This window comes from Cryptomeria japonica, chromosome 6, assembly GCF_030272615.1.
Source record: "Cryptomeria japonica chromosome 6, Sugi_1.0, whole genome shotgun sequence".
NCBI lineage: Eukaryota > Viridiplantae > Streptophyta > Pinopsida > Cupressales > Cupressaceae > Cryptomeria > Cryptomeria japonica.
The window spans coordinates 427436126-427461309 of NC_081410.1; the positions used below are offsets into that span (position 1 = coordinate 427436126).

At 35.0% G+C, this 25184-nt stretch overlaps 1 protein-coding gene across 5 annotated transcripts in view; it reads right to left on the bottom strand.

Annotated features, from left to right (window-relative positions):
• Window positions 1-4504: 4504 nt before the first annotated feature.
• LOC131042997 (uncharacterized) overlaps window positions 4505-25184 on the bottom strand; it is a 64809-nt gene continuing 44129 nt past the window's right edge. For 4 of the 5 annotated variants that reach the window (XM_057976347.2, XM_057976348.2, XM_057976345.2 and 1 more), the window contains 6 exons: window positions 24155-24290; window positions 23732-23894; window positions 23341-23469; window positions 15527-15721; window positions 5276-5398; window positions 4505-4939 (listed from right to left, as the gene is read on the bottom strand). In XM_057976347.2, the coding sequence (XP_057832330.2) occupies window positions 4799-4939; window positions 5276-5398; window positions 15527-15721; window positions 23341-23469; window positions 23732-23894; window positions 24155-24290 (887 nt within the window). In that variant the 3' untranslated portion in view covers window positions 4505-4798. The remainder of the gene's footprint in view (window positions 4940-5275; window positions 5399-15526; window positions 15722-23340; window positions 23470-23731; window positions 23895-24154; window positions 24291-25184) is intronic. The other variant, XM_057976349.2, reaches the window with a different exon arrangement.

Consider the following 25184-nt stretch of genomic DNA (forward strand, 5'->3'; position numbering starts at 1 on the left):
TCATTAACGATTAGTGGGATTTAGTTTTAACCAGTAGGCCTCTTAACAGGTACAAATACATCAACCATTGAGTTGCCCATCACCATCGAGACCCAACTATAGAGACCTTGGAGTGATTAGTTCCCTAGAACTTATTACTTTTCAAGAGAGGTGGTGAGTGTTCACATTGGCTACCTGACTGTTGGCGAGTGTGTCAAAATAGTCTTCAACACTACCAAGCACAAGGACAACTTCCTAATGACCAGTCACTGAAGATGTCACCTACCTCTAATAAGCCGAGTTACTGTTTCCCACATCAAGATATGCCAAAACTAGATTAGATAACATTTGGACCAGTCTCTTACTCACCTATTCGTCATTAGAACTATAGTTTTCATGTAGCCCATCAAATAGCTAAACATAAATAAAGTATAATCAAGACAAAGTACATAGAGAAGTGATGTAAATTTATTTAAGAGGGAAGGTAATAACAAACTCTATAAAGGATGAAAAATTGCATACATAAAAAAAGCACCTCCATAGAAAATGCTTCCCCATCCATAGGATAGAAAGACATGAGAGCATCAAGGATGAGAGGATCAAATGCAACAAAGCATAGGAACACATCAAAATCAACAAGGCATATATGGATAGAGGCTAAAGGGAAAGATCTATGGTAATCCATGGTAAATAGTGTATCAATAAGGGCAAAGGGTGAGTGAGTAGGGATCTAGCAAGCAATAAAAATCCAAAATATAATCAAAACAATGCTATTAAATACAGCTGAGACTAAATTCAAACCCTAATTAGATATGAAATAAGAGGAAAGCAATCATAAATATAAAATTTAAAACTTTAATGTTGAACTTCGACGCATAAGATGAAAAATGATATAATATGAATTAGGGCACACTCACTATTCATGAAATTAAGTTTATAGCTACAAATGTTTTTTATTCATGAAAACAACATTTACTTGCATAAATGATTGTGTTGCATGAATTTAGTCTGGTTGTCTCAAAACTTCATAAATAAGAGGAAAGCAATCATAAATATAAAATATAAAACTTTAATATTGAACTTGGATGCATAAGATGCAAAATGATATAATATGAATTAGGGCACTCTCACAGTTCATGAAATTAAGTTTACAATTACAAATATTTTGTATTCATGAAAACAACATTTGATTGCATAAATGATCTTGTTGCATGAATTTAATCTAGTTGTCTCTTCGCAATTGAACCAACAATATAATTTGACAATGTTGATGGACAGCTTTGAGAGCCCATTATGCAAGGATCTTCTCCTTAGTCAAGTCACTAGATCTTATTCAATGGTGTTGTAAAAAAATTGGAAGACGTGTTAAGCAATCGAGCTATGTGTCTTAATTGTTGTAGATATTGATGTTATGCTAATGTAATGTTTCTCTAATGATGTTTCAATGTTTAATGAAGCTCTCTTGATGAGTCTTAAATTATTCAACTACATTAGGTTTTATCCTTTAATACAACACCATAAGGCACAATTTGAATACTTATGTGCTGAAGTTGGCAAATGATGGGTATTAGAAAATGAGTTGGCTTAGACCCACAATTAAAATTAAATTCAAACTTTACGGGTCAACTCTGCAATAAAAAATTGAACTAAATTCATTTTTTGCACCTCCAAAATCAATCTCAATTAATAGATGGCCAAATTGTAAATCAAGTTCAAACCCTTTAAATGATTAAAATGTATCAAGGCTTGGGTTATTTGTCAACTTTTACATGAAAATAAGCCACTTGTACATTAGTTATTGTACTTAAATGTGGCAAAGTGAATTGAAAACAAAGGGGAAAAGTGATTTTCGCCCTTATGCATTGGTTCAATGGATAACACAAAGCCACAATCCCATTAACCTTTCTATCAAATGAAAAGGAGAGCATTTGAATGATTTCTTGCATTCAATCAAATGATTCAAACAAAGCAATGTTATACTTTTGATAAATGAGTTATCATGAGTCATTCCCATTTCCTCAATCCTTTACATGAGAAAAGCATGTCCTACTAGTGACAAGAATTTGTATTCAATTTCCAAAATTAAAGATCATGTTCCAAATTTTCAATTGAACCTCGCCATGTCAATGTATAATGAATAATGTCAATTGAGGTGCATATCGAATAATGTCAATTGAGGTGCATATGTTTTTGGAAAAATGTATTTAGTTCAAATTCATGTAGTATTAAGTATTGCTTTTCCTAAATTTAGGTGCCTTGCAAATTCTCTTATATACTAAGATAAAAAAATAGTGGTTGTGTACTCTTGAGTCCCTTGTTTATATACATGGGAATAAGATCATTGAAATACTATTCATACAAAATAACACTATAGCAATGATATGAATACAAAATACACCATTGAAAAAAATAAACAAAACCTACTATTGGAACGCTAAAAGCAAATTCAATGTAGACCTTACAAGTGGAAAACTAAGGTGCCTTTGATGATATGCAAAAGGCAAATTGGAGAAGTAGAAAAAGTTCATTACAACATAATTGAGTACACCAATATAGCTATATGGAATGGTGCAACTTTCAAGATCAACTTCTAAGCAATATTAGAAGCATCAACTAGATTATCAATAGATCAACTTCTAAGCAATATTAGAAGCATCAACTAGATTATCAATCTAGGGAATCAGATACTTGAGTCGTGCCCTCCCCCTCATAGTATTTCCCTTTTCTTGCCACGAGTACAAATGATGAAATATCTTGGCCTTGTCATAGTGAAGATAATTGCCACTCTATAAATCGTCCAAAAACAGGGTATTTGATGATAGTATAGTAGGGTAAGCAATATGTGTCCGTGTCGTCCTAGTAATATCTCAACCATGTATAGAATGTTCTCCATGTTTCATAACAAACTGCAACGAAGAGTGAGTGGGGCAAAGTAATCATGAAAAATTGAACTATAATTTTAAGGGCACATCCAAGAGTATTAATCTCCCAAAGCATAGGATGCCAAAACATTTGTTATCAATTCAACAAAATGCTCCAGTCTCCACAACATGACATAACATGCAAATCCTATCTTAATATGGGGTATGACGCTGAATCTAAGTTCAAAATGGGTGGTATCATGACTCATTTGGCTTAGCCTACTTCCCCATACAAGTCAGGCATATTAGCATACAAACATTTCCTTTTGACCATGTAGACAAACGAAAGATTTAATCACATGACTAATGTTTCATACAATCTTCGATGACACTTTGTTTCCATCGAAGCACACTGATCATGTCCATGGCTTATAGATACTAAAATTACAGGTCATTTTGTGAAGGTGTTTGGCATGACTACAAACCAATTCTATGCATTTTAAGTGGTGCACCATAACATGACACAATTACTAAGCAATTGTTCAACACTGAATCACAATTCTTTCACTGACTTCATCTGTTCAATTCAAGAATGGTGCATTTCGAGTACAATGGCTTAGCCCTCACCAAAATGATAATGGTGGCCTTGGCCGTACCCTGCACCAAAAGATTAATAATTCAAATAGCAGGACATTCTTTGCTCAAAGTAATTACATTTCAACCAAAAATAAATTAAATTACTGGTGAACATATCGAAATCAGCTCAATTTTTTGAGGTGGGGCTATGCCTTATTTAGAGCTATGCCAATAATTCATCCTAAAACAGTTGCTGTAAACCTCCATGTATTACATGTTGAAATTCCATTTTTTTAAATATATGTGCCTCTAAAATTGCTAAAACCATAAAAATCAGAGTCCGTTAAGTTTAAAGTTTCTTCTTTTATTTAGTAGAAAAACATGTGTGTAATAATTACACAATCAATCTTTACTTTTTATATGCGTTTATAAGTGCATAGCACAGCCACATACAAACATCTAGAATGTAAGGAATCCAAGAATTTCCAAACAAGCAATTCTTTTATGGTGAAACAAAAATCTTACAACAGTTAAAGTTGCTATTTAATACAGTTAAAATTCCTGCATTACTGTTATGTATGTATGAACATTCCCGGTATGTCAAAAGATTAGGCCATTAGGGCTTTCAACCTATTGGTTCTAAATCAATGGTCAGTATGTATTTATGCCTCAAAAGGTTTCTAAGTTCCAAAACAATGCATGACTATGGTGCACTGAATTCCATCAGCACCCTACAGTTGAGCACCGTCAAGCAGAGGTAGTACTGGGATAGGTGACCTCTTGGAAGGCATCATGTTGTAACTTTTCTGATTACAAGTTACAGCCTTGCTTTGCAGCATCCTTTTTATTGTTTGACATTAACCATTTCTCATCTTCCAGAGTAAATCTGGGCCTCTTTCTTGTAGAATGGACAGACTTCTACATCTTTTAAAAACAATTTATAATTTTTTTGGGCCAAATAACATATGATATACTTATAGGACTACATAGTATATTGCTCGATTTAGTGAAGATTGTACCAAACCACGATAACAGGGATGGCTATAATTTGGATGAAGGGAACTTATAATGCGAAGATTATAAAAAAATATGTTAATAGACACTCTTTGCATTGAATATAAAATATAAATGTTTTGAATTTTATATCCACGAACATTTCAATCATCATAAAAGAAGTGTGGAAAGGCTTGGAATCTGCAGCGGCCACAATCATGTTGCAGGCTGATTTATAATTATTGATATGAAAGATGACATATAAGGTATTTTACATTTAAAAATTTAATTGCAACTTGGCATATTTTTACAGACCTTTTGGCCATCTCCACAGTGACAAGACCCAAGTTCTCAATAGAGAGGTCTGCAGATAATTTTTAAAAGTTGCATCAATCCCTATAGTCATCAATCCTTCCCTCAGAGTTACCTGGATGTAAGGTGGTAAGCAATTGCTTATAATTCAATGGATCAATCATGTTCAATCTCAAGCAACAGAGAACTTGTTCTGGCAATTCTTCAGGTTTGTTCCCCTGTTTCACAATTTTAAGGATTAGCATGATAATTTTAACTAATAAATTATGCAAAGTTGATAATAAGCACATTCATATGAAATCTCAGCTGCAAATCACCTCTTTGGAAACCTAAGTTTCCAAAGAGGTTAAAATGGAAGTAAAATTAAAAACCCTAATGGTCACAAGGTTATTGTTTCCCCGTGCTTAGAACAGCATAATCATGTGCACAGCACCCTTTTTTTTTCCATGGCATGCAGAAAGGGAAAAACAGTGTACCTCCAAAATGTAAAAATTATGAATAATTCTCAGTGAAATAAAGTAAAATAAATCTCTCCCTTTTCTCTCCTCAAATACCTGAATTGTCAGACCAATATCCAAGATGCCAAATTTCATTTGATTCTGAAATGCTTCAATCCCCTTTCTTGCAATATAACTAAATCGATGTACATCCAAATCAATCTCAAAATAATTCGGACCCTGACACATGGATGTTGAGAGTATTAGTATTAGTAAGTTCCCATCTGTGAAAGGAACAAGGAAAATTCAAATTTGTATGTATTTGTCAACATATAATGCTAGAAACTAGTTGCTAAAGTTTCCATACAGTATAAAGGCTAGAAAAATGTGATAAAGGCAATAGAATGTTTGAAATAAAAAAAATGATTTTTTTTTCTCAAGGCCATGTAATTGTCCAATCTGCAACACCTCAAATCATAGAAATGTAACATATTCTATACAAGTGAACATAGACTTTAAATTCGTGTACCCACCAAAATACAGTGTGTTAAGTCCCCAAACACACCTTCACTTAACCATGTCGTCACACACAATATCTTCAAAGTGATGGAATACAATATGAGAGCACAGACCACACAGAACATTCAACTCAATAGACAAGAAACAAATGAAATTATCATTTGCTCTTATTTTAAGAATAAGTAACAGGTAGGAATCAAAATCAAAGATAAGTCAATTTGGGCCAAACCCTAGAGTCATCCACTATATCTTCAAAGTGATGAATGCCACTATCACAGTGCAGACCGAGGAGAACATTCTACTGGGGAGATAGAAAAAGACAATGGCATCATCTTTTGTACCTATTTTAACCATAATTGTACAAAGACACCATTTAAGTGAAAGATGAGCCAAACCTTGGTTCATTTGTCTTTTAGATGGCCTACAATATATAGTCATAAACTATGACTTGCCAACCAGAATTACATCATCTTATTCAACTTGCATTAATCATTGGTTAACTGAAAAGCAGCCCTCATAGAGAATACTCATTCTTGAAATGTTGAAACTACCCAGCTATGGCATGATTTTTAGTAAAATATTTTATTTTTAATGGAATCTGTATCATATAAGATTTATTTGATAGCAAATTTGTTAACTCCTCTAAATGTGTAGTAAATGTGTTACATAGGCATGCAAATGCCATGTCAATTTCTACCAACTTTTTGCATGTTATGGAAGTGCTTGATGCACTGTTTTATCCGGGTCCCAAATGAAATCTCTATGGGGAATTCTCCGGAGTAATATCATCCACACTAGAGATGGGTGGAGAGTAACTCCCTAACTGAGCAGAATTTTATGTTGATCACTTAGCATTAGTATGACAGTGAGTTATGACTGTCACATTAATGTTATCCAGGTCCCAAATGAAACCTATGTAGGGAATTTCTCCGGAGTAATACCAGCCACACTAGAGATGGGTGGAGAGTAACTCCCTAACTGAGCAGAATTTTATGTTGATCACTTAGCATTAATATGACAGTGAGTTATGACTGTCACATTAATGTTATCCAGGTCCCAAATGAAACCTCTGTAGGAAATTTCTCTGGAGTAATATCAGCCACACTAGAGATGGGTGGAGAGTAACTCCCTAACTGAGCATAATTTTATGAAAGTCACATTAATGATGCACTGTTATCCAGGTCCCAAATGAAATCTCTATGGGGAATTTCTCCGGAGTAAATCAGCCACACTAGATATGGGTGGAGAGTAACTCCCTAACTGAGCAGAATTTTATGTTGGTCGCTTAGCATTAATGTGACAGTGAATTAATTGTATAAGAATTATTTGATAATAAATTTGTTAACTCCTCTAAAACTGCAGTAAATGTGTTACCTTACAGTGCAAATGCTATGTCAAGCTAACAAAGTTCCAATGATGCTTGAGAATTTTCACCAACTCCTTGCACATTCTGGGCAGCGCATGATGCACTGTTATCCAGGTCCCAAATGAAATCTCTGTGGTGAATTTCTCCAGAGTAATATCTGCCACACTAGAGATGGGTGGAGAGTAACTCCTTAACTGAGCAGATTTTTAAGTTGATCAGTTAGCATTAATGTGACAGTGATTTATGACTGCTAATACTTGGCTATTGCTAACAGCCTAACACCTACCCTTAGCACTAAAAAATTCCTTCTATATTTTCCTTCTCATACAAAAGTACAAGCTTAAAGATATTTACAAAGAGACAATGTTTAAAAGGAGAAAACAAGAACATCATATCAGTACATCACGTCCATCACAAAACCTAAATAACTAGCCACATAACTCACTTGTTATCATTGAAGACAAAATTGCATGGCTGCTCTTCTTCAATATAAAAATTTGTATTTGTTGCTTTCCTTCTATCATAAAAGAGGAACCTCATAGGTGGTCCATCAAGCTGGCATCATCTCAGTAGAGCTGGAATGCTCCATCAAGTTCCCATTATTCTAATAAAGGTCACGTTTTGTGGAGTCCTTAAATTCTCTAGCAGGATAGTAAAGCTAAGCAACATCCTACATTCTCAAATTTCTTAAGGACATAACTTACATGTTATATTTTCAGACAATTTCAACTAGGCAGCATAATCATACATGTCACATTAATTTGTACTCTTGAGAATTTTCCAAATGGAAAGACAAAGCAGAGCAGAGCCAGCCATAGCCCTCCAATATTGCACTTTCAACCTTTAATATTTGAGTATTTTCATTTTTTTTTCTCTTTTTTTCTGATTCACACTTGACTTGGTTGAGTCTCAATGATAGGACTATGGCTTGTGCAAAGTGGAATCCATTGCTTAAAATGCTTAAAATGCTTGCATCTGGCTTGTGCAAAGTGGAATCCATAACACAAACTTATCTCAGATGATGAGAACACAAAAGTGGAATTAGTCCAACCATTTAGAGATCTACTTTCTATGCCCAAAATAAACAGATATAAAGCATCAAAGAAATGCTCATGAGCAATACTCTAAACTATTACCTAAGATCAAAATTTAGAACATAGCTCTACATCCACCAATCAATATGAATAATGCTCTAATCTATTGCTGAAGGCTGTAGAGGAATCTAGAAAGCTGAAGAAGCACAGGGAGCCTTTAGATTCATTTTTAATGCCTAATGCCTAATGCCTACTTTACAAGAAAAGATGGCAAATATGTAAGCTGCTTTAAACTAATGTTCCTATACAACTTCGGATGTAATTTTATTTCCACATTTATTTTGAAGACTCAAAAGATCAAACTTTCACTCATAATTGACCAAAAAGGATTATTTGTGTGGGAAAGACAATAATTAACAATTTGGCTAACACGTTATATCCATTTCATAAATGTACCCAAATAGAACATATGTTCAGAAAAATAGAAATGCAAGTGCATTTGATACACTAGAGTTTCCTTAAAGCATGTTGTAGTGAAATTTTCACTACCTTGAAATTAATGCTTAATTTCTCCAGTTTCAAATTTTTTCTGCCTTCAGCTTTTCCCTCAGAGGAAAATTTTTTATTTTTGCATTGAGGCATGTTGAATTGAAAGCTGAATATTTTTCCTTTGTGCTATTGTAATGTTTATTTTATGCTCACTTATGTAAGCATTGAGAGATAGCACCTCTAATTAAAAAGGAAGCGCAGAAAAAAATGTAAAAAGCTAAGCAGCATAAGCTAGGAAGAGGATTATTTCAGAAGCAAAAAGTAAAAGCTAAGAGATTATTCCTAATGAAGAAATGCATGAGAATATTCTGTTGTGGATAAACCGGTTAAAGCCAATGACTGAAAATACATAGTGAAGCTCTGGCTTTAGTATTTTGGCTCCTGTAGGCCTTTTGTTCTAGAAAAGGGTATTTCTGGTGAGCATATGTTAATAAGGAGGATTATTAGATGAGATTTTGACAGCCCTTTCAACAACCCAGATTGTGTGTGATTTATCTAAATAGGCAAAGCATCTCAGTTTTGCACAGGTTTATTGACTTTATTCCATTGTGAATCTTCCTCGCCTAGCTAACTGTTTTTATTTTTATTCAGCAATCTTTCTAACCTTTAAAGAGCTGCACTACTGTGTATTTTTAGAAGCGTTTAATAAAAAACTGTACTTTTGTCATTTTGCCCTCAGTCTTGAATTTTATGTGGATGGTTTGGCCTCATTAGAGTGTTAAATTTGATACCGATAACATTAGTTATTTGAGTTTGCTTTACTATTAAATGCACATGTTTTCAACTATTTGTGCACATCTCATTACTTTGAGAAAGAAGGAAAGCAATTATTTTAGTGTAAATAGGTGACCAAAAGTAGGTCAATAGAACTCTGGAGTACATCAAGGAAGAGAAAATCCTAGAGAGGCTCCAAAAAGGAGCAAAAACAAAAATAAGATACAGATGTGGACCACTAACACATGATCAAGAAACCAATAGTAATTCATATCTTTCGCTTCTGGATTTAACTGTGTAGAACTTTTTTTTGCATCAATGTTTCAAATCACACTCCATGACTCATCATCAAGATGAGAGCTGTAGGAGAAAAAATGGTTAAAATTGTAGACCTAGACAGTTTAAAAAGGATGTGAGGGAAGAAGGGGTGGCACAATGTCCCAAGGAAAAGACAGAAACAAAGAGAGGAAGAAAAAAAAAAAAAAACTAAAAATAAGAAAAAGAAAGAAAAACAACCTATAGATCAAATGAACAGATTAATTAGACATTACAATATAAATGAAAACAAAGAGAGAAAGAAATAGATAAACTAAAAAGTACAAATAAAAAGAAGAAACACAAGATATTTTATATAAAAACACCCTATCCTATATAACACAGGAGATGAGTGAAAAAAGCCAAGGAAAATATATAAAGAAACAACAAAAAACAAAACAGAAAAGGAACAAGATATATAAAGAAAAGAAATAACAAAAACCAATTTAATAAACATGAAATCTATACAATCAAAAACTAAAAGAATGAAACACAGAAACTAATCGGCATAAAAAATAATAAAAACAAAAGAATTAAAGGAATAAAAAAAAATTCAAAATAAACAGGATTAAAGAAAGACTAAACAAAAAAAGAAATCTAAACAAAGAGGTAAAATAAATAAATGAAAGCTATATAGGGAACAAGAAAGAATGAAAAAGCCAAAATAAAATAACCAAGAGAAAAAGGAGAAATAAATCAAAGGGGAGACAAGGAAACAAATATTAAAAGAAACAAAAATGGGATCATAAAGAACCAAAAAGGAAGAAACTAGAACTTGAAAGACCCATCAATATAAATATATGTACATATGAATGTGTTACATATATATAAACAAACTAAAATACGAAAAAATAATTTGAACAGAACAAAAAGGAAACAAAAAAAGAAAGAACCAAAGAAAGCAAAAAAAAGAAAAACATAAAAACTAATAAAAAGGGGGGAAATTATAATTATAAAAATAAAAAAGGAAAAAAACGAAAGAAATAGAATCATAATCATATCTTCACGGAAAGGAATCAAGTAAAAAACTAATCAACATGAAAAGAACCCATAAAATAAAAAGAAAAAGAAAATAAAGATAAAAAGAAAAGAAAAAATGAAAATGAAAATGAATATAAGAATATGAAAGCAAGGGAAAGGACGACCTAAACCAAGCTAGAGACAACAAGACAAGACGACAAAGGAAAGAGGGAACCAAAAAGAAAAAGAAACTAGAAAGAAGAGGAGAGGGTATAGAGAGAAAGATGGCAAGGCAAAGGAGGGGAAGCAAAAGAAGAGGAAACCAAGGGCTGCAAGGGAGGAGAAGGGCTACGGTGGGGGAAGCCGGGGGTTTCTGAGGTTGGATAAAAGAGGATGCGAAGAGGAGCTCAAAGTCCACCCTTCACCACGATTAAGGTTGGAGGGATGGTTATACATTTCTATGGCTTCCTTCAACTTCCTTTTGAAAAAGTTATCTTCTTTGGAAAGGAATTGAGTCCTTTCTAGGCAGATACGGTGTTTGGTGAGGAGGAATGATCAGCTAGGGCTGACTTGAGAACGCATTCATGTTTGATGTCTGCACCATGTTCTTTGATTCTGGTTTTAAAGGAATGGCCAGTTTCACCTATGTAAGGGATGCCGCACAAACAAACATCTTTGTAGACACCAAAATCGGTAAAACAGTCCCTACGTTTTTGAAGAGACTAGATACAGTTTCCCAAGGTTGAAATAGGAAACAAGATCCTAAAAGAGCATAACCGAACAAGTATTTGAGAGATAGGAGACATGTCTCATCAAATTTATTTGCCTATTCTTAATAAAGAGCAGTCATCGGTGCCTTTCTCAATCAATGTGAAAGGACTAAAAGAAGATTTGATAGTGCGTCAAAGGCCACAACGACCAAGCTAGAGGATTTTAAGAGTAAGCAAGGCACTCCCTCTAGAATCAAAAGCTAACATCCAAGTTTGATGTAACTCTGGTAATAACGAGGAAGCTCATTATATGCATCTACCCCCATGGTTGGGAGCTACCCAAAGAGAAGCTGATCTATGTCATCAAGGAGTAGTCAAGTTGAATTGCCTAAATAAAGCAAGACCGCATCGAGGGGCAACATGCTAGAGCATTTGAGTAGAAGTGATAAGTTGTGAGAAATGCCACCTCATAGGTCTATCCCCGTTTATGTGTAAGTAGTGGTATCCAAAGGCCATTTAGAGTTGTCAATCTCCTAGATGGGCTAGGAGATGATCAAGTTGGGGGCTCTAGGATCCCTAGAGAACCCCAACAAAGATCTACACTAAAGGGTGACACCTTCTCATAGATAAAGGGGCAAGCATCACTAGTTCGAATATCTAAAGAAAGTAGAGAGAGTTTTGCCTAAGTCCTTATAGGGGAAATAGTATTTGAAGATGAAGTACTCCCCAATCTTCACCTCCGAGAGAGAGAAAAGATGATATAGATCTGGTCTTAGCAAAGAAAATGATGACCCATCTCAACTCATTGCTGGTGAAAACACGCCCTCAACTAGCCAAGGATAAAACCTTAAACCGTGTGACCATTGACATTAGATATAAGGATGACATAAGATACCATCTTCCACCTATAAGAAATGCCCTACTTAAAAAGAAAGCTTCAAGTTAAGTGGTAAAGGACGGGACATCTAAATGACCTAGATGTATTGTCTATAAATGTCCTCTCTAGCAACTCTTGTGGGGTCTCCTTCGAAGGAGTCGAGTAGGAGCATCTAAGGAAACATGAGAGGAGATAGCATATCGATAGAAATCCAGATAGACAGGAGCAAGCTAGTCTTCGAGTAACAGAAATGTTGGCATCTATTGTAGCCCAATGAAGCAATCAACTTAGAGAGATGAACTGCTAAGTATTAATACCTCCACGACCAAAAGTTGAATCCTCCATGAATCTCAGTCTATGGATGTCAAAAGTAAGCCAAGAGATAGTCTTGCGAAATAGCAGTTGGGCACTAAACCCGGCCTAGACAATGCTCTAAGGAACAACAATGGATCATGTACTACAACATGAGAGGATGGACCCACTCAATACAGACCAAATTAACAAATCCCAAACTACCCCCAAACCTCAAACCCACTTCAAATTGTAAACTTGATGATTGTATCAAAGAGATGTATCATTGAAGGAATATCTTGTAAGTGGGTATAGAAACACCAATGCTCCAAGATAGAGGCATAAACCTTGCAAGGATCTGATTGAGAGGCAAGCTTCATGCTAAAAGATGGACTAGAAAATCAGACTCCCAAGTATGCACGAGTCAATATGATCTCCAAAGCTGCACATTCAAGAACTAGAATCTAGAAAGAGAACATTTGGAGATATTAAAAATCATGACCATGTTTCCTAAGATTGACCACAAGCTAGCAAGTTAACAAAAATGACCAAGGACATCAAGTTCCCATTGCAAAACCTTTTCACAAAATAAGAGAAAGCATCATCAGCAAAAATATTATGGCTATAAACATCTCATGTAAAATACAACCATCATCCATATGAGTATGCTATAGAAGTTCCTCCAACTAAATGCTCAAGAGGGTTGGTGAGAGGACACCGTTGTTTGATCCCAATGGTGCTCTTCACAAAGTGAGAAAGACCATGAAAAGTACAAAACTATCCAAAAACTATCTCATAGACCATCTAAGCTGCCATAATGAGAAAATCAAGAATACCAACACCATGCATCCTCTAGAAAAAAAAGTGTCTCAAAACTAAGTCAAAGGACTTTTGAAGTTTTTACAACAAAAAAGGACTATAGAAGACCAATGATGAACCTTCTCAATATACCCCACAATGTAAACGCCTGGTTAACAGTCTGTTAATCTCTCCTGAACTCAATCTACTCCCGAACTTTTAAGATTATATCTCTCCAACTGTTTAAAAAATGCATGTCTGACATCGTGGCATAACTTTGGGAAATTTATGCCTAATCATGATGGTGCTACAATTGCCAAGGTTGAAGAGATATTCAAATTTATGAATAGGATGAATTATGTATTGGGATGAAGGCTTTCTAAGAGAATCCTTAACAAATTACCTCATTAAAAAGCTTTGCCAAAGGGAAGGCAATACCATATTTGATGAATTTTGGAGGCCTTCACAGTCTACTACTTTGCTGGTACACAAATTTAAAATAGCCCTCCCAACAGTTTACGCAAAGAAAACAGTAGAAAATGGTAGTGGAGTGAGGACCATGACAATAGGTTGGTCAGGCACACATCATAAAGGGAGCTAGCATAGAAAACCCACCCTTAGTGCTAATGTCAAAAGCTATCATTTTTCTTGGGAAAAGAGTGTGCCAAAAGGTTATGAAGGATTGGTGAAGATCTGCAAGGAGGACAAGTCATTGAGAAGCAGGAAACTACTAATTCTTTCATCAATGAAGACAATACTCCCTACAGATGGAGGTACAGAGGGAGGGTCATGGGTTAGAGAGTAAATGCAAGATTCTGGCACATCACCCTTATTTTATTTATGCATTTTCTATATTTTCTTCTCATTTTCCTTTCCCTCCATCCATGCCTCCTCACCACCACCTCCCCTCAAAAGCATCAACTATTAATATTTGGGATTTAATAGTGTATCCGTTTACAAGAGTTGCTACTTGTTTTGACGGATTGCCCTAGAGTCATGATTTTTTTATTTTCCCACTATCTAAAGACTGTAGAGGAATAAGGAAGAGGTGTCTTGTGTCCCGACTTACACATTCTCCTTGCAAGAACATTGAGCAAAAGACTTTAACAGAAAAATGAGGGAAGAAATATCGTAGAATAATATCTGGACAAAATACCACTGAAATTAACCATGCAGAAATTGACAGCAATTCACTCATGATGATCAAGGACAATAAGGGCAATCTGTGAATCAATAAACAATTTACTGTTGTCCTCAGAAAATGAAATCAGTCCTTAAAAAGCTTAAATATTCTAAAATTAAACTGGAAAGCAATATGTTTCAAGACAAGCTCTAAGTCAGTTTTTACAATTAAAAATAGCTACTTATTGCAATAACTTAATGAAGTGGTCTTGTTTGCATAGTCAAGAAAAATCAAAAAAGTCAACACATGGATAGAAATTGGTTGTGCCATGTGAGCACCACTCATGGAAGCAACCTTCTGTGCCATCCATATTTACTGTGATATTCCATGACCATCCTAAAGGTAAATTTAGATTAATTGAATAAATCTCTACATTATCTACAAAAGAGGTAAAAACAAGAAGAAAATTGGATTAATTGAATGGGACCACCATGCATGCAAGCCTAGATTTAAGGGAAACCATGAGTATGAAATCTACATATAGCGTACACATAATATGCAAAATCTCTAAGCATTAAACTAGCCACATGATTAGATACCTATTTCAAGAGCTCTTGCAAAGCCTTGGCTTAAAAAAATAGCATCCAGGGTTGTTCCTTGAAAAGTTTTTGTTAAAAAAGGTTTTCCAAATCAAACTCACAGAACATTTAGAATTTGATTAAAGCATGGGAACAAACCATCTGAAACCTTGATAATGGGCATATGCATTCACACATGCCTCTTTGCAGATTTCTTCAACATAAGCAATAATCAACTTGTTAGATGTTGCTACACAAATTTCTTGAACTACTCAATAAAAACATGAAGCACCCTGGCTATTATATTTATACATGTTGCTTTATATGAGTACCAAGAATTGGCAAAGAAATATAGCAGAGATGATCAAATCTTTCATTCTGAATGTACAAAACCAATTTCTGAGTACATTTTTCTTGGTGTCTGATAAAACAACTGCAATCTACAAGCCTTTGCTAATAAATAAATCAAGAGAAAGACGAGATCATCCTGAAAATAATCAATTAGAAGAAGAAAAGCTTGCAAAGAAAAATTACCTTGTAAAAACTGTGTTGAGGACGTGAAAGAACAGGTTTTTCATTATACGCATGAATAAGCTTCTTTTCGGCAGCACTTACATGAAGATCATCTAGATTTGCCACCCGTCCTAAGATTTTCAATCTTTCTCTAAAAGGGACAAAAGAATCTAAAGCAAAACCTTTTACTTTTTCAATTTCGTCATCCATCAATTTCTGTGCCACAACAATAGAAAGGTCATCTGCATCAGATATTTAAATAGATGCTGTATAATATAATAACACAGATAGTATAATAAATGAAATACTTTAACATCTATTAAATGAAATTAGGCATGCACTCAAGCAAATGCACCATTTATGGGCAATATCATTTCCTGTATATATTAGTTCCATATGAAATAATCCATACTTCAAATGCACTTGTCCTGTTCCAATGCTCTAATAATCTTAGGAATTTACTATCAGTGCCAGTCCGTAAGTACTTAGGCCCATTTTGTAGTTACCGATTGGTAAGCACTAAATGAAATAAGAAACAGATCAATAGGATATGCATATTTGTGTATAACAAGGATTCAGAACCAACACAAACTTTTTAGTTAAAGCCATCTCCTTAGCAGTCAAAATGCAATGAATAAACAGCAAGTTTATCCACAAAAACCAAAAGAAACAATACAAATTTCTAAAATAGCATATGACAAAGTAAAGAACCTCAAACCTAGACAATAAATTGAACGTTTCAAGAATTAAGGACCATGCAGCCAGGTTCTGCTGTCCATAGTCCAATGTCCAGACCAGGTCCACACCAACGCCAAGCTTGGGCCAGTTTGTGTACTGTTGACGTGTATTTTGTACACAGCCAAACACATAATAAAATACCTAAAGGTACCTTATCCTCTCTTGAATAAAGTCTCTGAATGCTGGAGATATCGCAAAAAGGATCAATCAGGATGACTTCAAGGTTCTTCGTTGTAGGATCTCTACGTGTGGATAAGCTCTTTGTGGTATGATGTGATTTGCTGGAATCACAAGGGGACTTACACTTGATGACTTGAACGTCTGATTTGCTGGAATCACAGGATTTTACTAGCTTTGATTTGAAAAAAGGAAAAAGATGAGGGTGAGGAAAGGATCTAATTCTGATACTAAGAATGTAGGAGTAATGAATGATCTTTGTTGAAATTCTAACTAAGTCTTGTTTTGACATCACAGGACCATCTCCACAAGGTTAGTGCGATCTTCGAAGGAAAGCTTTATGATGTTCAAATCATCACTACAGGCATAGACACCATCAGGCTGATGCATATCAATGAAGAAGCGACAATTGAAGTTAAGCTTAAGCTGAATGATTCCACTTGACTACACAAGGCAAGTTTGCAATCAACAAATTGCTAGTAGTATGGATATACGAATTTCACCATCAATCAAGCACATTTCTTCCACTCATCTAATAACATGAAATCAAATATGAGAAGTATAGAGACCATGCAAATTGTCGAATCGACCCATAAATTTCACCATTTCTTCAATGAAGTTTTACAAGTCTTTTACAACAACATCTTGGCAACAATCTTTGCCTTCTCTCTCTACTCTACTCTAATTGCTATTCTATCAACTGATTATTCACCTTCTAACTACTCCCCTCTAACTGCTTTCTAACTGCCTTTACAAAATGAAGAGTCGGGGCTTATATAGTGCCCACAATACAATTCGATGGCTCAGATCAATTTTAGATCAATGGCCAAGATTCAATAATGAAAACCCTAATTAGGGTTTGTTACAACCATTACATAACATTTAATGCTTGACCAATGATAAAATTACATCTTTAGGACACATGTCTTCTCTGGAAAAATCGACCAATAGATAGCTGGGGTAGGTACATAGAAGTTTGTACCACCTCCCATGAGTTAGGTACATTGAATCTGGACACGTTGAGGTGGACCAATCCGACTGGAGAAGTGATGACTAGGATGCCACCTCGTCCGACACTTGGTTGATGCCAATTTGATGTTGCTGAGAAGCTAGCTTTAATTAACTCTTCTGAAACTATCTGCTTCTTCAACGAACCCTTGCTTTAACTTCTTTTGTCTTTGATGTGCAGGATGATTGATGTACCTTGCCTTGGAATGCTGGATTGGAAGAAGTCATTCCTGATGATACTTGACCGAAGAAGGCCGTCTTGTCGATGCTAGACTGGAGGAGGTCGCCCTTATCCTTGCTTGATCTTCTTTGATGAGAACCTGCCGACTTGTAGATCCTCCGGGCTTTGGAGTCGCCATCTTGATACCTACACAACATTTCACAATTAGTAATATATCTTGAAGTCTAGAAATTAAACTTAAAAGGAAGATTTAAGATTTTAATTAGGAAACTTCATGATAAATCTTGAGTTATCATTTCCTAATTAACCATGCAATACTTAGATTTTCCAAAACAAATGTCCAAAAATCAAACCTTGAACAAGAGTGTCAAGATGATTTTGCCATACCTCCTCTTGAGTATTAAACTCTAAGAAATGATGCAAAAAATGGATTTTGCTAGGCAAAATGTAGATCAAAGTTCTCCCTTGGATAAAATACGCCTCCTTTAGCCTTCAAAAGAATCAACTCCACTCTCTTTGATCTCCAACACTTAGTAGAAATAAATTCGCTCCAAGCAAACCAGATTTCGCACCTTAATTAGCCTTCCAAATTCGCACTTGAAGCAATGATTGAATGATTTGAATTGTGAAAAAACACCTCCAATATATAGAGCGCTCACCCCTTTGCTCCCTCTAGGCCGACTTGGCAAAAAGAGGTTAAAAAATAAAAAAAATTCCCAAAAAGGGGGGCCAACTTGGCAAAATAAATGAAAATAAGGCTTTAAGCGCTTTATATTTAATTTTAATTTAATAAAAATTAATTTTAAATGCCTCCAAGATATAAGTTCGATTTTTTAAGGCTTAAAATTAATTTATTAAATGCCAAAATGTCTTTTATTTAATGCCAATTTAATTTTAATTTTTTCAAATGCCTCAAAATTAGCAATTTTGGCGATCTAATGCAATTTGGAGAATATTAATTTTTAAAACAAGGCTTAATGAAACTTCCTGAGGATTTCGCCTTGGACCCTCTCTGAGGGTCAGGAGCGATTTTTCATTTCTTGCTCAAATTTAGCACTTTTCTACCTCCAAAATTTCTTCAAGACATTTCAACTAGGTCCTTTCACTGAATTGCAAACTTAGCTCAATCCAATTTTGGAGAAAAGGCGTGATTTTGAAGTTTCTCGCTGTGGGCCCTCTCTGAGGGTCCGTAGCGATTTTTGCAATTTAGGCTTGATTCTTCATCATTTTTCATTAAAACTTCATTCATCATTTGGCAATGCCTTCCCTTAATCCACTCCAACCAAATTCACTTTGTTGTTGTAAGGTAAAATGAGGATTTTCAACAATATCGCTATGGGCCCTCTCTGAGGGTCCGGAGCGATTTTTCGCTGTGGGCCTTCACTGAGGGTCAGGAGCGATTTTTCATTTTTTGACCAAAATCCTCAAGTTTCGAAGGCAAAATAATATTCATCCTGCTCTTAGAGGTCTTTTCTCCTTGTCCAAACCTTGCCTTAGCACCATTTTGAAGAAAACATACATTTTTTGAAAATCTCGTTGTGGGCCTTCTCTGAGGGTCCGTAGCGATTTTTTGGTTCTAGGCAAATTCCTTCATCTTTTAATCTTCAAATCACCTCCAAGGCATAACACATCACGTTCTCCTCCTGTCCAAGCAAGATTTTATCTCAATTCTTCAAACCCAGGAGAGAAAACTGGAAAATCGCTATGGGCCCTCTCTGAGGGTCCGTAGCGATTTTTGTAATTGCCTTCAAAATATTGATTCTCAACGATTTCTTTTCACTTCAAGGCTTTTCAAACATCGTTTCAAACCCATGCCTAACCTTAGCTTTCCTCAAACTTGGATGAAAAATTCCCATTTTAGGTTTCTCGCTGTGGGCCCTCTCTGAGGGTCAGGAGCGATTTTTCTGTTTTCAACAAGGTCCTTCATCATTTCAAGTCAAAACTTCTTCAGGCGGGTGGAGAAAGTTATTCATTTCCCCTTCATGATCAAAACTTGGTCTCTTTTCATTGCAAAATGAAGTAAATCAAAATCTCACCCTGGGCCCTCTCTGAGGGTCAGGAGCGATTTTTCGTTGTGGACCTTCTTTGAGGGTCAGGAGCAATTTTTTTACCTTTTGAACTCTCTGTCAGGATAATTTTATGGAATATAACATTTAAGTATAAGATACTTTAAGTTATATTCCATATATACTTTTAGGATGTTTGAGAGTGGTTTCAGACCTCCAGGAGTTATATTGCAAAATCTAGTTTTTGGAGGTTTTTCAGTTTCCAGACTTAGTCAAATTTCAGGATCAGGACTTTCAGACTTAGCCAAATTTCAGGATCAGGACCTCACTCAAGCAGAACCTGCTATCCAGGTGATCCCCTTGGCGACACTCAAAATGCAAAGGTTAACAGACAAAACCCTAAAAGACCTAAAAAGACAAACCCTAAAAAGCAAAAAGTAGGGGTCCCCATTTGCAATGGGGCAATGTGTGAAATGGTCACAACATGTACCTAGATGACCCAAGTCCACTTTGAATAAGGGGTGATGCCCAGGTCCATCCAAGATTTGCCTTAGATGCACCCAGTCAGGGAACCCCTGTGCCCTGGCCCTACCTGGGGCAAATGCAAAGCCCATGGCCAGCTTTTATTTGCTTTTAAATCATAATGAAAGCACACCAAAATTTAAAAATGCAATAATTTGTCATAACCTTAAAGTAACTACACTAACAAAATATAATCAGTTGTGTGTTTTGCCGATAATTTTGTAGGTCTTTGTACAAATTATTGCTTTTTTTTTATATTTTGAATATTTTATGTGTATGGATACTCAAGCCATATTGAAGCCAGATTAACAAGGCAATGAACCACCATACTAAGCCTGGATTAAAAATCGGCAAACCCCAAACCTTTGCGTGAACCAGCAACTTATAAAGTAAAATGTAATAACAACAATAACAAAACTAGTGAAAAATACTTCAGAAGCAACAACATTGATTCTAGAAATGAACTACCAAGAATAACCAAAGTGCTTTTCAAAGAACAAAGTTCAATGGAATTGCACCACAGTTTTTTAGCAAGAAACATGTTCGTTCCCCATACCTACAAAAACAAAATGGAAGCAAGTATAAGAATAACAAGTTTATTATTGGACGGATGATAGAAAAGGTTCCTGTCAAACCCATGGCCATACTCAAGCTGTACCAAAGCAAGGTTAGCAAATCAATGAACCACCACACCAAACCTGGATAAAAAAAAATCAGCAAACTTCAAACCTAAACCTGAACCGGCAACTTATAAAGTAAATATAACAAAACTAGAGAAAGATACTTGAGAAGCAACAACACAAGTTCTAGAAATGAACTACCAAAAATAACTGAAGTGCTTTGCAAAGAACAAGTTCAATAGGCTTGCACCACAGCTTTTTACCAAGAAACAAATTACAGGTCGGATTCCCCACACCTACTAAAACAAAGTGCAAGCAAGTATAAGAATAACAAGTTATTACTCAATGGATGATAGAAAAGGTTCCTGCCAAGACCCATGAGGATTTAGTATGGAGTGTGACCAACACCAAACCCATCCATAGGTAAGTCTCCTTTGACTTTCTTTGGGACCCATGATAATTGGTATGGAACTCTAATTGCTTTCTCACCTCTGAATACCCTTCTTCATAGAAACATGATGAACAGAACAATACTGCAATACCTAGATCCATGCATGTATGACCTTGATCTAAGTCAAAACTTAATTGCTTAGATAGCACCACAAATACATTTACTGATATTATAATAATAATAAAAACTTCCGAAGAAACAACATTGCAAGCACTACTCTTCATGAAATATATGATGGGAATTGTACCCTATGGAAACAGAAACTCAGGGCAATTCCCAAGCAAAGAAAGGGAAAATGAAAAGATCAGAAAAGTGTGCAAGAGTTTATGGTTGAATCCTTTCATCCATGAACAAAATGGTCCAAGGTCAATATGTAAAATTTAACTGGGAAACAAGGATTCCTTGTTATTTATTAGCCCTTAAATGCTACAGTGATGTTCAAACCAAGTCGGAGGCTGGAAAGAAACCTATAGACACATTGGAAAACATTCAGATCTTTATGGACAAAATTTGTTCTCAAAGTGACATTTTACAAGCATTTAGACAATGGCTAGTGCTTAGGCAAACTTAGATGCAAATACTACCGTGAAACAAGAGCAAACTTAATTGCAATACTGCCCAACTCCTAAGATGGGCCAAGGCACAAAAAACTGAGATCTATAAGTAAAACCATAAATCCAAATCTCTGTAATAACAAACCCAGAAAACATGGTCGAGCCATATTCTTAACCCTAAACATTGAAGAGTTCGAACAGAACTTCAAACCTTCATATATGAATAAAAGAATAACAAAAATTACAAAGACACCAAATCTTAATAAATCATCCAGTGAGGAGAACACTTAAAACATCATTAATCATCTAGAGGGCATTATCATCTAGAGTGCCTGGCTAGAAGGCAAAGGCAGAATTATGTTACTAAGAAGAAAATGGTTCAAGCCCCAAAAAAGCTATCTTCCTGCATACAAGCAGACCCAAAGTTAATTGGGATCAAAAATTTGGAGGACAAGATACCAAACCAAAAATCTGCACACACCAACGATATGCAAAATCTAACAATATAAGAATCACCAAAATTCTGATACAAGGAATATGAATAGCTAACATTTTTTAACAGACAAAATATATTGAATTATATTTTGTAATAGATTTATGTACAGTAGAAATCTGGATAGCTGGGTTGTTGATCAGATTTTCAAGAAATGAAAGCATGACATCTAGTTTATTTAGACAACCTATATATATTATAGATATTAGACTTTTGGTAATTTTTCTCAACATAGGAAGAATAAAATCAAGAAGACAAAATTAAAATTATTAAGTTCCTGTTTACCAAACACCTAATTGTAATGTTCAGTTCTTCAGGGCTTAGCTAGTCATGATCCACTCTTCAATGCTTTGCGTCTGAACTTTGCATTGAATCGTTGCTCTGAACTTTGATTTGAATTGTTGCTCAGCTCTATTACAGCCTAAGCTCACTATTGAATCCCAGCTGACTAGGCTGTCTAGAGATGGTAATTCTTATGAGTATAAATGCTCCAAATTGTGACAGCACGCATCTACATAATACATCAAATATTCCAGAACCTATGAGGAGCCCCCATTTCATTAAGCAATCATAATCTCCCTTTAGGACTCAGCAGACACTCATGAAACAAGCAAATGGTCCGAGTCTCAAGATAAATTTTTCATTTTTGGTATTTTACTCAATTGGGAGACAATGTGAGGCCATGACAAGTTCACAGAAAAATTATAACTCTTCTTCCCTCTCATGCTTAGCTGATACTTGTTGATACCAAACTGGAGTCTACCAAGGATAACACTATGAGACCCAGCTAAACTTTATAGCATAGAGATAAAATTGAATTATTTACAACTTGGAGATCGATTTATTCCATCTCAGACTTCAGTTTTTAAAACACAGAAATCCAGATATATGTAGAAAAGATACATTTAAGCCTTCACCATAATAATTATCGACCTAAAAAGGCCACACGATGTTAAAAAGTAAATTCCAATTGACTTAGTACAAGATTCTTTTTCCTTCTACAGATAAAGATCAAGATTGGCAATCAAAGCATCTTCTTGAAAAATACAAAAAAAATGCAGAAGGCATGGTCAGGAATATCCCACCTGGATACTTTCTTGAAAATGAGCAGTGGTCTCTTTTGCATAGCTATCAGAGAGCTTAAAATAGAACACAATACTTATCCCTTCGCCATCACTTTCTCCCAGGAAAATTGCAGCCGGATAAGATGGAATCTACAGAAATCCAAAAGGAAAATTATTAATCATTACAACAAGTTTGGTTGAATTGATGGGCAGCAAAAAAAATATCCATTGGATGATCATTTTGAACGTTGCAACTAAGATCAGAACAGTTATCAGAATTTCAAACAGAAATTGAATATGTTGCATTAAATGTGAACAAAACCTACTTTCACCAGTTCCTTGCATCACATTAAATGCACATTCAAGTTTGCATATTTTTAACAGTTCAAATTGATTTGCTCAGTGAAAATACCTGGATATTTACAATTAATATGGGTGGCATTTTGCCACTTGAATCAAAATCAGGAAGTTCCACATGTCGTGCAATATGATCAATTTTTCTGTGACATTGAAATACATCTACACCAAATGGGTAGTATGCGGCATAATTTGGTGCAATCTCTTTTTTCTTGTCCCTGCAATGTTATCTAAATATTTTAGCATACAAATTGACATGAAAGGAAAGAAAGATGCATGCTATTACATTGGTTTGAAATATTATCTCAAATTCAGCATTTACATATTGTGAAGTTGCTGCTAATATTTCATTTCATACTGCAGAGTTATTCCCACAAGCAGGAAAGAAATTAAAAACTCTTAAAATTGAAAATGAAGTCTCCTGACTAATGCTTCACTAATGCTTCAATTGAAACAAAACGTAAATTTATTTATATACTTTAAATAATTTTCACCACGAAGCTTGAACGAAGAAGGTTCAATTTGTGACCAGGATCCTGGCATTGCTTTTTCTGCTGAACAAAATGGAACCTGTGATCCTGCTTTAGGCCTCTCTAGAAATTTTATTGAAGAAACTGCATAAAGTCAAATATTAGTCCCACTTACAAATTTAAACAAGCCCAAAAGGGATATGTAATAGAGCTTCATAATCATATCATCTACACATCTATGTTAATAATAGAAACTTTATTCTTTCATGAAAACTGCCCGCAATCACAAATAAGCATTTAAACAGTGAATCTAGATACCTTACTGTTTATCCATATGTGCTCCCATATCTTGTTACAAAATTATTGAAGAAAAGTTAAATTGTAAAAAGCAATGTTCTAGCATGTCTGTAACCATCAAAATTGAAGAAACATTTGTAAAAGTTAAAGGCAGTTAAAACAAGATTTCATTAAAAGTGAGAGTTTCTCTGTGTATAAGAATTTATAAATGATGAAAACATACATTGAGAGCTCAAACCAAAGTTTTAAAACTCGAACTCGCCACGGACTCAGCAAACCAAAAAATTGGACTCGGACTCGGACTCGTGAAAGACTAGGCAAGGACTCGGCAAAAAAAAAAACCATCGTTTTACAAAAAAAAACACAAAGAAATTAATGCATTTACAGAACATAAGAGCTATAATTGAAACATTACACATGTCATATGATGTCCAAACACTCAATATTTGAAATTTCATCATTCGTACTCATAGTTTCAAACTTTAAAATGTATAATAGCAGCATAAGTTTATAAATGTTTACAAAATTACATATAATGATAGGTCTAGATCTTGGGGGAGAGAGGAGAGACTGAGATAGAGAGTGGTAGAGAGAGGGGATAAAGGAAGAGTGATAGGGAGATAGACAGGTCCAAAATTCGGGGCAGATAAAGTGAGTGAGATAGAGAGAGCGAGAGAATGCTAATAGGAGCCTACTGATTACTGAAATTTGACTATCTGAAAATTTAAAAGATCTTCTAAA